Genomic DNA, 12,038 nt, shown 5'->3' with positions numbered 1-12,038 from the left:
TCACCAATCATATGCTTATAACAATATCATAACATCTCTCCCCCCCAAATTTTATCATTCCACGGAACGAGTGATCACTAATGCGCTGTTCTGTCCCCAGGCAGGTGAGAGACCCACTGTTGACAGTCGTTCACAAGCTGCACCCGGAAACAGAAACTCTATTGTGACCACCGCCAGGTGACACCCCAAGCAGAAACATACAAGTATGGAAACACCACACTTAGAAATTTCTAATTTCTGGTTAAGATTTCAAAAATCTTAACCAGATCATATGCAGAATGAGCGCTTATCTTTAAGGTGAACAATTTCTGAATAGGCTGCACGGCGGATGAGTGGTTAGTGCACAAGCATCACAGCGAGGACACCCGTATTCAATTCCGCATCTGGCCATCTCTGTGTGGAGTTTTACATGTTCTCCCTGTGCATGCGTGGGTTTTTTCCGGGGACTCTGGTTTCCCCCCACATTCCAAAAACATGCTAGGTTAATTGGTGACTCCAAATTGTCCATAGGTATGAATGTGAGTGTGAATGGTTGTTTGTCTATATGTGCCCTGTGATTGGCTGGCGACCAGTCCAGGGTGTACCCCGGATGGATGGATGTAAGGCAGGGGTGGGCAAACTACGGCCCGGGGGCCACATCCGGCCCGCCAAGTGTTTGAATACGGCCCGCCCAATTCTTTTATAATAATAATTATAATAATAATAATTATTATTATTATTATTATTATTATTAGATTATTATAATAATTATTAGAACTATTATGATTATTATAATTATTATATTAATGCTAATTATTATATTAATTATATATAATATTATTGTTATATTTGCATATTTTACATAATAATAATATAATAATTATTATTTTAATTTCATTGTAATTATTATAATATTTTATTATTTTTAAAATATTTAAATATAAATATAAAATAATAAATAATAATAGCAAATTGCATGACAATTTTACAGATACAATAATACCAGGTGGACTGTTACGTGTAAAATATATAGTCTGCCCCCCCCCCCCCCCCCCCCCCCCCCGTAAATTTTGTCATATCAATGCGGCCCGCGAGTCAAAAAGTTTGCCCACCCCTGATGTAAGGGGTTGACATTGAAGGAAAAATACATTCGACTTTGGATAGCTGGGATAGGCTCCAGCACCCCATGACCCTCGTGAGGATAAGCGGTAGAGAATGAATGAATTTCTGAATAATTAAATTGTTCAGGCCGGGCTGGTGCCTTTTGTTCACTGCTGATGTCATTTTATTTGCTCACCATCCACTCCTTTCTTGGAAACCACAATGAGAAATTAAAGATAGCGCTGATCCCCCTGTGGACCTAGAAGCTAGAAATGTCTTACTAATAAAAAAGGTAGCCCTCAGCTGCTTTGTCCCAGTGGTTATTCTTAGTCTTGACAGTCACTGCTGTTGTATGATGAGACGAGCAAGCCTGGAAACCCTAGCTCGTATTGTGCACAGATATTCCAGAGGCAGGTGGGTCCACTTCAGAGTTATAAATAACCTCTAACCTTCCATACAGTGATTTACTATTGAATGATGCCTTTTTTTTACCCCCTGCTGCCACAAACACATGTAAACACTTGCTACCACAAATATATTAAAAAATTAACCGCTGGGACAAAAAGCAATTAATTTCTCAGAGGCGTTTAATGTCGGTCCTCAGGATACATGCAAGCAAATGTGCAACCAATAATTACACAGAAGAAAAAGTATGTTTGCTAGTAGAAAAATCCCAAATTGGATAATATAAAGTGCACGCAAGTTTAATGAAGTCTGCTAGAGGGGGCTTAATTTGAAAAAATTGTGGGGAAGTTGAAAGAAACACAAAATCCCCTCAAAATTATTTTATTTTAATCCTCTGTGCCAAAAATGAACCAAATATGACACATTCCCTTTGTTTGTTCTCCTTCTGTTTTGGTGTTTCATGCTGATTAGAAATTAAAATAGCCATCGAAAAGAAAAGGACTATACGATACGAGGATAGAAATGTGAGTCAGAGTCAGAAGGGAAGACAACTGGGATAGGCTCCAGCACCCCCGCGACCCTCGTGAGGATAAATGGTAGAAAATGAATGAATGAACAATTGCACAATAAATGTTAGTTCTTACACGACTATCCGTTTGCTTTTGTTGCCATACGCACAAATGAGAAGGGACGGGTAGCGAACCTTTCATTCATTCAACAATAGCAAGCATGCTAATGAGCATGCTAACTTATTTATAACCAAAACAGTGCCGTGAACATTAAATTAAAAAAATACAACTGACAGCAGTCCATGCAGCTCTGACTTGTGCCTTGGTCTTCTTTTGTGATAGCCTCGAGGTTTCAGAGCTTATTTAACCCAGCAGCAGCAAGCTGGCATGCCGGTGTGGCCCAAAGCTTTGTCGAATGACTCAAGTATTTTGAGTCAGTCTTGGCCAGTCCTGTGTAGGTTTTTCTTTTGGTCTCTGTAGTCCTACTTTAATTGTTTGTTATAAGTTTGTTATAATAAGTTTGTTATTTATTTGTTTGCAAGACCCAACAAAACCTGTAGCAGACGACTTGCCTGTGGTGTATTCTAGTAGACTATTGGCCGGATTCATGTGGCTTTTTCAAATTTCTGCACTTCTTTATATCTCCAAATAGACAAGAGACAATGTGTTTCCTCTGGCGTTTTTCATTGTTAGAATTTGCAATGCAATACAACAAAGATGGAGGTAATTTATAGACTTTTTTTTTTTTTTTTTTAGGTAACCCTGCCAATTGTGGAACCATGACAATGGAACAGCAAAGCTCTGAGAACCAGCTCCGAACCAGGCCCAATGGAACAGCAAAGCTCTGAGAACCAGCTCCGAACCAGGCCCAGTGGAAAAGGGGTATATGTTACATTTCCTGTTCCAGGAACAAAACTTTAAGATGTTTTTCCTGAAAGCCATGGTTGAGGTCCTTTTGTTCCATTAAGTAATGTTGTAGTTATATACGTGGTTATTAAAGTATAGTGGTGGGCTAAGATCTTTGCAAGGTAATGCACTAGTATATTATTCTTCTCTTTAAGGCAGCACTTTGTAGAATACATCAAGTATATCAAAATACATATTTCTTTCAGTCAAAGTTATCAAATAGAGATTTGCAGGCCAATTGTTCCTTCCCCAGAGAACGTTCCAGCTGTTCCCTTCAGCTGCTGGGGTCATTCATCGTCTTCTGTTGCCTCGTGGCTTGTCTTTTAAAAAAAACAAAAAAAACTGACAGAGGGTTATATCATGTGTGTATGTGTTAGTAAGCACAGGGGATGTGTCATCAGTCTATATTTGACAACTTTACAGTGGAAGAGCATTGTGTTCTCCACAGATGTAGACAGGGAGAGGTTATCCAGCAAGACCTTTGAGGAGACACGCAGAGGAAAGGAAGTGATCCAGAGGACTCCACCTGTTTCCTTAAGGAAAAGTGAGTGGGGCTTGCTTAACATAGCACAGCTGGGGTGCAGATTTTCTGCCTGTCTTGAGCCGTGAAAGGTTACTCACGTTTAAGAGCGCACGATTTACCCCATTGACATATAAAAACTAACCGAGCCTTGACAGTGCACCTGCGTCTTACTGCTCTGCAGAAGCCTGATTTTTTTTTTTCCTTTTGTTTCTCTTGAGAGACTCGACTTGTTTCTACAGTCACTTGAACTTTTTAATGGCCTTTTATTTTGATGTCCTCAATGGACGGAGCTCTTAATTGCACACAGGGGGACGACAGAAAGCCTGAGACATGAAGGTTTTTTTTCTTCCCTTCAACCATAAGAACAGGAACTCTTTTGTCTCTGTTAAATTTTTAAAGGTCCATATTGTAGTATTTTTCAGCCATTTTCTATAAGTGTCATAGATCCCACAAGAGTTTTTGATGCTGGAATTTACACAGGTTAAAAGTGCTTTTAGTAAAGCCCTATTGGGATCATAGCATTTTACATGTCTGTAGCTATAATGCTAATGAGCTGTGTTTGACTCCAAGAGGCGATGTTGACATACAATGTACTTTTTCTGCTTTTAAATATGCTGTACACCCCAACCACGAAGTCGGATTTATTATTAATACATTTAATATTCTTGTAGTTAGACTTCATCGTCCACAGTGCTTCTGTGAAACATGAACACATATTGCTTTCCCTTTTCGTTGCATTATAACAAAAGAAAACAAGTTAGTTTGAGCTAGCTTACAATGCATGCCATTCGAGGTAGCAAGTACTAGTACAAGTATTGATGATAACTTGTAATACTTATCGTGCCATATTTTGATTATTTTAAACATTACTGATACTTCTTTCCCAACACATTGTGTTTTCCAGCACAAGACGTGTGCTCCGGGCCTCGGGTAAAAAATTCTGACAGCAAGCGACCATCTTGTTGAGTCTTCATAGCGAAATCGTGAGCTAGGTATCCACTCTTCCATCTGTGAGTGAAGCTAAGACGAGCGGCAAACATGACATCCCGTTACCCCTCCCAATAAATGTACAGTAGTTTTTCTTATTAGCTGCTACAACAATATCGCTGTAGCTGGGTAAATATCCAAGTCAGTTACTGTATATAAATAGAATTTTTTAGCTTTTTTTTTTTTTGCTTCAAAATATGCATCTCCCTTGACATACATGCACAGTTAGCTAGATCATACTAACTCGTTTTTTAACGCACAGAAAAGGGAAAGAAATATATGTTCATGTTTCCTACAACGATTATGAATGATGATTAAAATTCCAAGAAGTGGTGTGAATGGGTGTTTGTTCATATGTGCCCTGTGATTGGCTGGCGACCAGTCCATTCCCGCCTCTCGCCCAAAGACAGCTGGGATAGGCTCCAGTATGCCCACGACCCTCGTGATGATAAGCGGTACAGAAAATGGATGGAATTATACAATTACATGTTTGACTAATAATACGTCACAGTCAGCTACGGAAAAAAAAAATAGTCGAGCAAGGGCGCAATGTTCAAACGGTGATGTAGCGAGAGACGACTGTACCAGGTCAGCCTATTTGCTGAAGGAAACCAGCATGATCACATTCATATCTCTCGCATCTGACGGATAGTCGGCAGAGGTTTGGTCATTAGTTTAAGACGTGTAGCGAAGTGGTAGGCATACACTGTACACAGGGGGGACTGATTTAACGAGGGGAAGGTCAGAGCTGGTATCATGTCCATGAGGAAGGAGCTTTTTCTTCATAAAAGTGCAGCGAACAAGTGAGGTAGATGATAGTTTTTTCTCATGTTTATTGCTCATAAACAGGCTCTAAGGACAGATATTACTGTTTGAACATCATTAAAAAGTTACTTTTGCATAATAGGGTAATATTATACATAATATACCAGCAAACAGAAAATGAGTTGGGTTTTTTTTATACCCACAAAAGAGAATACAATCTGCGCCTGACTGTATGCTCTGTGGAGAAAACTAATGGTTGTGTTCCTTTTTTTTTTCCAAGGTCTATTCATAGAAGGTGGTCAATTTTAGTTTGTTAGGAATTAGCCGTCCATTAACTGCATTAAAAAAAAACCCTCCTCTTGTTCAACACTAAGAAGAAGAATCCAACAAGGAAATAGAAGGCCTGTAAGCCAACGTGGTCTTCCACATTGTAATTGAATGAGATGAGAAACAGACCATTACGTTTGTGTCAATGGTAGATATATACAGTAACTATGTGGTCACCTGATTTTGGTGGTTTGTTGGGTGTGTAGAACTCGCCTTGCTGGAGCAGCTGGTTGATTAATGAAATATTATCAGTATTGCAGGATTCATTTTAAAGGGGATGGACCACATCCAACTTGACACTGAAATCTGAACTAAAAGGACCGTTGAAATGCTACAAAATCTGAATATTTTTGCCACAGGTAACAATGTTGTATGACCACCCATGACATGGACATGTAATAGTTCAGATACTATATATTAACAATAAATGTAGTCTTAAGGTTTTTTTTTTCATATATAGAAATGTTTCAGGCACACTGCATTGAACCTCTTGCCTCCCACGCACCTCCACAGGTATCCGTTGGGGTTGAGTTACCATGGAAACCAGGACTGTGATGCAGCGAGAGCAGGAGTCGTCATCGTCCCGTACGTCTCACAGCATGGACCTGTCGTCTCATACCAAGAAGAAGACATTCACATCCAGGTACAACACTATCACCAGTGTTCTGGGTCATGTCTGAACACCAGAGTCCTCAGGAGTCATTTTCCAGGGAAACTTAACTATAATTAAAATGGGGGTGAATATTTATTAGAATTAGAATGAAATCGTCGGCCGATATCAGTGAAAAAGAATGTTATCAACATCGGCCGATATTTGCTTTAAAACGCTGATCCCCTCCGTCGATCCCCTCCACCTGTTCAGAACAAGCAGTGTGTGGGACTTCCTGTCTTTCTGAGAGTGATATAAGTTCTGCACCCTACATAATGTTCCTCAAAAATGTCTCACTGAGGTGGACTAAAGTAATCCTGTGGGTCCGTTAGCATTTCGGTAGCTGAGTGTCGTTGGCATAATAGTGAAAGCTAACCTTACGTTTGTGAATGATGTCGCTGAGCAGCAGCATGTAGAAAGCCAAGCACTCATTGATTGATTGATTGACGGTATCAAAGGCAGCACTGAGATCTAGTCATAATAATGTTGAGGAGGTGTCACGAACCATAGATAAAAGAAGATCGGATTCAGTGGCGTGGTTCACCCTAAAACCAGGTTCAAATAAATTGCTAGAGGCGATGTGATCATTAAGCTGTTGCGCTACAATTTTTTCCAAGGATTTTCTAAATAAATGGGAGGTTAGACACTGGCCTGTAACTACAAATACTCCCTGGGTCGAGGTTTGTTTTTTTGAGTAGACATCGAATCACCGTAGTCTTGAAAGTGCAGACACCGTGCCGGAGGAAAGCGATGAATTTATAATGTTTAAGATTGAAGGACCTAAAATTGGGAACAGCTCTTTAACGTGTTTCTCAGGAAGCAGGTCAAGCAGGCGTGTTGTTTGTTTTGCTGCAATAACAAGTTTTGTAAACCCGTCAAGGGATACTTCCCTAAAATAGGAGAAGCTAGTCGGCCGAAGAATAGAAGGATTGCCAGCAGTAGTCTTAGCAGCCTGTTGTATAATACAAAATGGACCTTGACTTGACATTTGTTCAGACTTAAATGCATATTTATTGCTTATTTGCTGGCATTAATTAAAGTAGAGGCTGCAATTTGTGGAAGTACAGGAGTCCCATTGCTCCCCATTAAGTCTTCAACTTGCAATGTATGTCAGTTGACAACCGTATGTATCCCAGCAGACACAACGCAAGTGTTTATGATGTAATATGTGCACACACTTTAAAAGTATTAAAAGTCAGGCAAAAATGACAAAAAATAAAATATTAGTTAAAAGCCATGATGGCTTCTCAATAAAAACTACTTGCACCTTTTTAAGAGAAACACCATCACTACAGCTACTCGTTACAATTGTGTGTGAAGTTCTGTTATCCGAGTCATCTGGGATCATCGTATCAACGCATCTTTGACTACTTAAATCCACTAAGATCACATTTAAGCACTGCATAACATTAACACCAAATTCAAAGTCCTATGGAAACGTGATGGACAGATGAAAAAGCAGAAGACAATGTGCCTCCAGCCAAACGGGGAGGAGAAGAACCAAAAGAAAGACAGAAGAATAGAAGAAGACCAAGTAATTATAGAAGTCAGCACCTTTGTGCGCGTTGTTTAATTGTTCATGTGGGGATTTCCCTTTTTTTATTTTTATTTCCTCTTTCTGCATAAAATTGAGGAAGCTGTTATTAAATGTTTGCAAAGCACAAACACATTGTCGCGTACACAGTCAGAGGATAATCTCTGTGTGTTTGCTTGCGCCGGCACTCACGTTAAGGGCATGCGGATCTGGCTCGTTCGCATGCAGCAGGGTCAGAGCCTCCTGCCTGTGCGTATATCTGCTCTCTCTACTCCAGCGAAATGGCACGGCCGCAGGCTCCGGTGCTACATAATTGAAGGGACTCTCAGCTTACTCTCAACGTTAAGCTATACAAAGAAGATAGACAACAAAATAAGACGACATAAAAAGAAGACCTTGTTCATTATGTGCCGTTGAACACAAACAGAGAAACGAGAAGTCACATGTCAATTTGCATAGCCACTTGTGAGGTGGCTTGTTGAAACACCCGGGGGGGGGGGCTTATAGTTGACTGTTGGGTACACACTTGAGTAAATACATACTTCTGCCACACTGCGATGTGGCTTGTTTCACAGATAAACAAAAACCTGTTAACCAGAAGTAAAGGTGGCAGATGGGTGTTCAGTCCATTAGAAGGCACACGATTAGTAATAAAAAATCACTACAAATTGCAACAATCACTTCTGTTAAAAGAGCTAACTTAAAATCTATAAAGCTCCATGGCTTTCATATCACAAAAATACCAAATTCAATGAAGTTGACTCAGTTTCACATAACTGTGGATTGTGTGGCTAAAAATATCTGATGCCATATGTCAATGAGCAGCAGTCTTTAAGGTCACATTCTCAATGGGCACACCACAGATGACTTCTGAGACCATAGTCATATGCAATCATGGTCTGTTGCCGCATCCCAATCATCACTTAGTTGAAAACCTGTATACTGGTCATGACACCAAAGAATTGCCCCAGTACCAAGCTTCCTCCGCTATCTCTCAGGTCACATGTCTGACATGTTTTCCAAATGGGCTTGTCCAGCCAACTATCCCAGGGCTCTACATTAAAAACAAAAATTACTTGCCCGTGGGAATCCTTAAGGTGAGAACTACTTGCCCGAACTTGCTCCATGTTAAATGAATGTTTCATCAGTTTTTGGTGTTTTCCTTCAGAAGTTGTTGAAGAATTAGACGATGTTGGCAGGGACGCCATGATAGATGTTTTCGTAGTGAAACGATCGCTGATTGGTTGATCGCGAACAAGAACGGGTGTGGGTAAAACGCGGACTGTGGATTGCGGACCGCTGTCTAAATAAACGATTCTGATTGGTCCATTTCAAGATTTGCAAGGATTGGTTTGCAAATTACCACCGGAATTACGCAGTCCGTGTTTTACCAACACCCAACAAGAACTGCTTTTAAAAAAACTCTTTGCAGTACGGCATGCCAAAGTGCACTTGCCCGATGGGAATATCACTGATTGGATTTACTTGCCCGAATTTTGCTTTAACTTGCCCCGGGCCATCGGTACATTGTTATTGTCGAGCCTTGTATCCCACTTCTGATACCATTTATCATGAAACTTTGTCGTAGTAGTGTACTGAAGACCTAAGACTACTGATGACATTCCAATCTTACTCATGCCTCATCCATCTCTGGGGTCACAGGTCCTCCACGTTCTTCAATATTTGTGCACCATTGATGGCCTCAGAGCTAACCATCCCACAAAATGTCACAAAACTTTTTCCATTCCCATGCTCCTAATGCCATCTCTTGGCTGACAGGTCCGTCCAAATGGGCTCATTAATAACCATCCAACTTTGGAAAGTATTTGACTTGAAAAAACCTGTACACTAACCATGACATCAAACAGTTGCCGCATCCCAATTCCACCAATGCCATCTCTTGGGCTCTCTTGGGCCTTGAGTTGTAAATTCAATTGTAAAAGTGCATTGGTCAGATTAGATTGGACGGATTAGGGGGTGATGCTTCTCAAGTTACAAGGCTGTCTTTCAACTTCAACCAAATTTGACGCCGAGCTCATCCCGCAGAGGTCATCTAACTTGATTGTGCTTTAAATGGACAAGCTCATGCTTGGGTGTAGGCTTACACGTGTGTATATTGTCTGCAGGAGTGTCTCTGTGCATGTGTCTGCCTGTCTGCCTCCTCATCATGACTACATTACTGCTATAGAATGTACTGAAGGCCAGATCACCATATTGTAGTCCAGTTGTCCCTAATGTAAATAGCCATTTAGTTTTATTGCCTTTCCCATCTCGTGATTACAACAGTGGCCCCTGTTCCTTATTATATAAACACCATGTTGATGTTAATGCATGTGTGTGCACACTGGTGAGCAATAACCTCACCGGATTTATCTCACTTCGGATAAAACAGGTCAGGCGGCGGATTTTGCAAGAGGAGGAGAAAGCTTTTATTTGAAAAGCAAGAAACAACCAAAAATCACCCACTTGACACTCTTTGACACCACAAAGCATACTTAATATGGGGTCTTAAACAATAATCTTTAAAAAGGAAGACTATTTACAGTATGCAGCTGAGTAGACTGAAACTGCAAATTCCAAATGTAAGATCTCTGAAAAGGCCTGTTAACTGAGAATGCTGACAGTTCTACCGAGCCGCACAACCATGCTCACTCGCCAGCTTACCGCCAGCTTCCCTCCGACACAGGGTATTAGCACTATTGACATTTCAAAGAGCGCCTGCCTGTCACCCATTTCTACTTGTGCTTTATGTTGTTTTGTTTGTCATTGTTTACTTTTGCGAGTTTGTCACAAGAGTCCCCCTCCAAAAATATAACAAAAAATTAAGCTCCTTACTGTCTGTGGAGATAAGAGTTGTCACTTTCTATGACGGAATCCACCCGGGGGCATGTGACAAAATGAAACCTCTGGGTTTTTTAGAGACGAGAAAGCCCTTCTAGTGCCAGTAGGTAAGGTGACAAAAATATGAACATTAGTCTCTTGAGTAGTCAAAGTTCAAAGTGAATCTACCGTATCCATTCCACCTGAATCGTCTGTTGACATACAACTATGTTCACTGCTATTCTCCTCACAGTGACCAGGAAGTCCCATATTCTGATTTCTATCCCATCATCCCCGCTGATGTGATGTCCGTCAAGGAGATCCTGAACATGGAAAACGTCCCCCGCCATAAAACATGGTGAGTGTACTGGTTAGTTTTACGGCATTCCGGAAAGAAAATAAGTTTATGGATTAAGTCCCATTAAAGTCCCATGTTATTTTTCAACAATTCTAAGAGGTCCCACTTTTGTAAACTGCTCGAAATGATGAGTAAAAACGTGGTAATAAGGGACGGTGGGGTAATAAGGGACAATTTTCGGGAAAATGTTTTAAATGTAATTCTGCCTTTTCATGTGAAATAGGAAGCTGCTTTGTGTTGTATTTTTCAAAGAAGCATATATTCTTGAACAAATCATTCAAAAAACATTTTCCCGTAAATTGTCCCTTATTACCCCGCCGTCCCTTATAACCCTGTTTTACGGTAACACTAAAATAACTTAACTTGCCAACTCTAAATTGTCCACAGGTATGAATGTGAGTGTGAAGGGTGGTTTGTCTCTATGTATTTTATGTCTATGACTGATGACCAGTGCAGGGCTACGTCAGCTACAGTGCTAACATTGCACTCACATTTTAACAGCAACATCATGCTCGGTTATCCTCTTTGCTGATGATAAACTAAATAGTATAACTTATATCTCCCATGTCTATGGCTGAGCCTGGGCTCTATTTTAAGATGTGTAACAAAGCCTGATTTTTCACAAAACTGTCACAGGGTGGGATCATCTAGCTAGGGGCGGGTCAAAGGCAGCATCATGTCCGTTAGGAAGGAAGTTTTTCCATCATGATGTCACAAAAACCCGTCACTTCAAAAGTGAGTGCTTCGGTGGAGCAAACAAGCGAGGAAGATGATATGTTTGTGTTTATATGATTGTCAATACGTTTTGTGCTCATAAAAGGGCAGTAAGCGCACATCACAGATGTGATTTTACATAATAGGAGACCTTTAATACACTGTAGTATGGGATGAAATGATTAAAAAGTTTAGCATCCAGGTGGAGACTTAGCTACTGTGACAAGCACTAACAGTTTTTAAATGCTTTGGCAGCTTCGATGCAATGGGGACAAATTCCATTCTGCATCTTATGTGACCTATTTTTCAAGGCTTTTTATGGGATGGAAATGGCAACAATCGACAACTCGATGGCTTCCTTCCTGGGTGATCATCATAAAGCTCGCCACATGCGAGTGAATTCAAATCTGCGGGTCTTTTGCCCTGCGTGAAATTACAGTGCAAAGAGCTGCATTTTATTT

The 12,038-nt window shown here is 40.5% G+C and overlaps 1 protein-coding gene across 20 annotated transcripts in view; it reads left to right on the top strand.

The window, feature by feature from the left end:
- Positions 1–12,038, top strand: part of myom3 (myomesin 3) — a 61,738-nt gene that overhangs the window by 6,087 nt on the left and 43,613 nt on the right. For 4 of the 20 annotated variants that reach the window (XM_058053775.1, XM_058053764.1, XM_058053772.1 and 1 more), the window contains exons 3-7: positions 101–203; positions 2,751–3,444; positions 5,755–5,861; positions 6,016–6,145; positions 10,759–10,863. In XM_058053775.1, the coding sequence (XP_057909758.1) occupies positions 6,039–6,145; positions 10,759–10,863 (212 nt within the window). In that variant the 5' untranslated portion in view covers positions 101–203; positions 2,751–3,444; positions 5,755–5,861; positions 6,016–6,038. Of the gene's footprint in view, positions 1–100; positions 204–2,750; positions 3,445–4,327; positions 4,407–5,754; positions 5,862–6,015; positions 6,146–10,758; positions 10,864–12,038 lie in introns of all 20 variants that reach the window. The other 16 variants (XM_058053779.1, XM_058053773.1, XM_058053783.1 and 13 more) reach the window with 14 other exon arrangements.

Source organism: Doryrhamphus excisus, chromosome 17 (genome assembly GCF_030265055.1).
Source record: "Doryrhamphus excisus isolate RoL2022-K1 chromosome 17, RoL_Dexc_1.0, whole genome shotgun sequence".
NCBI classification, from domain to species: domain Eukaryota; kingdom Metazoa; phylum Chordata; class Actinopteri; order Syngnathiformes; family Syngnathidae; genus Doryrhamphus; species Doryrhamphus excisus.
This window is presented reverse-complemented; position numbering and strand designations above follow the sequence as displayed.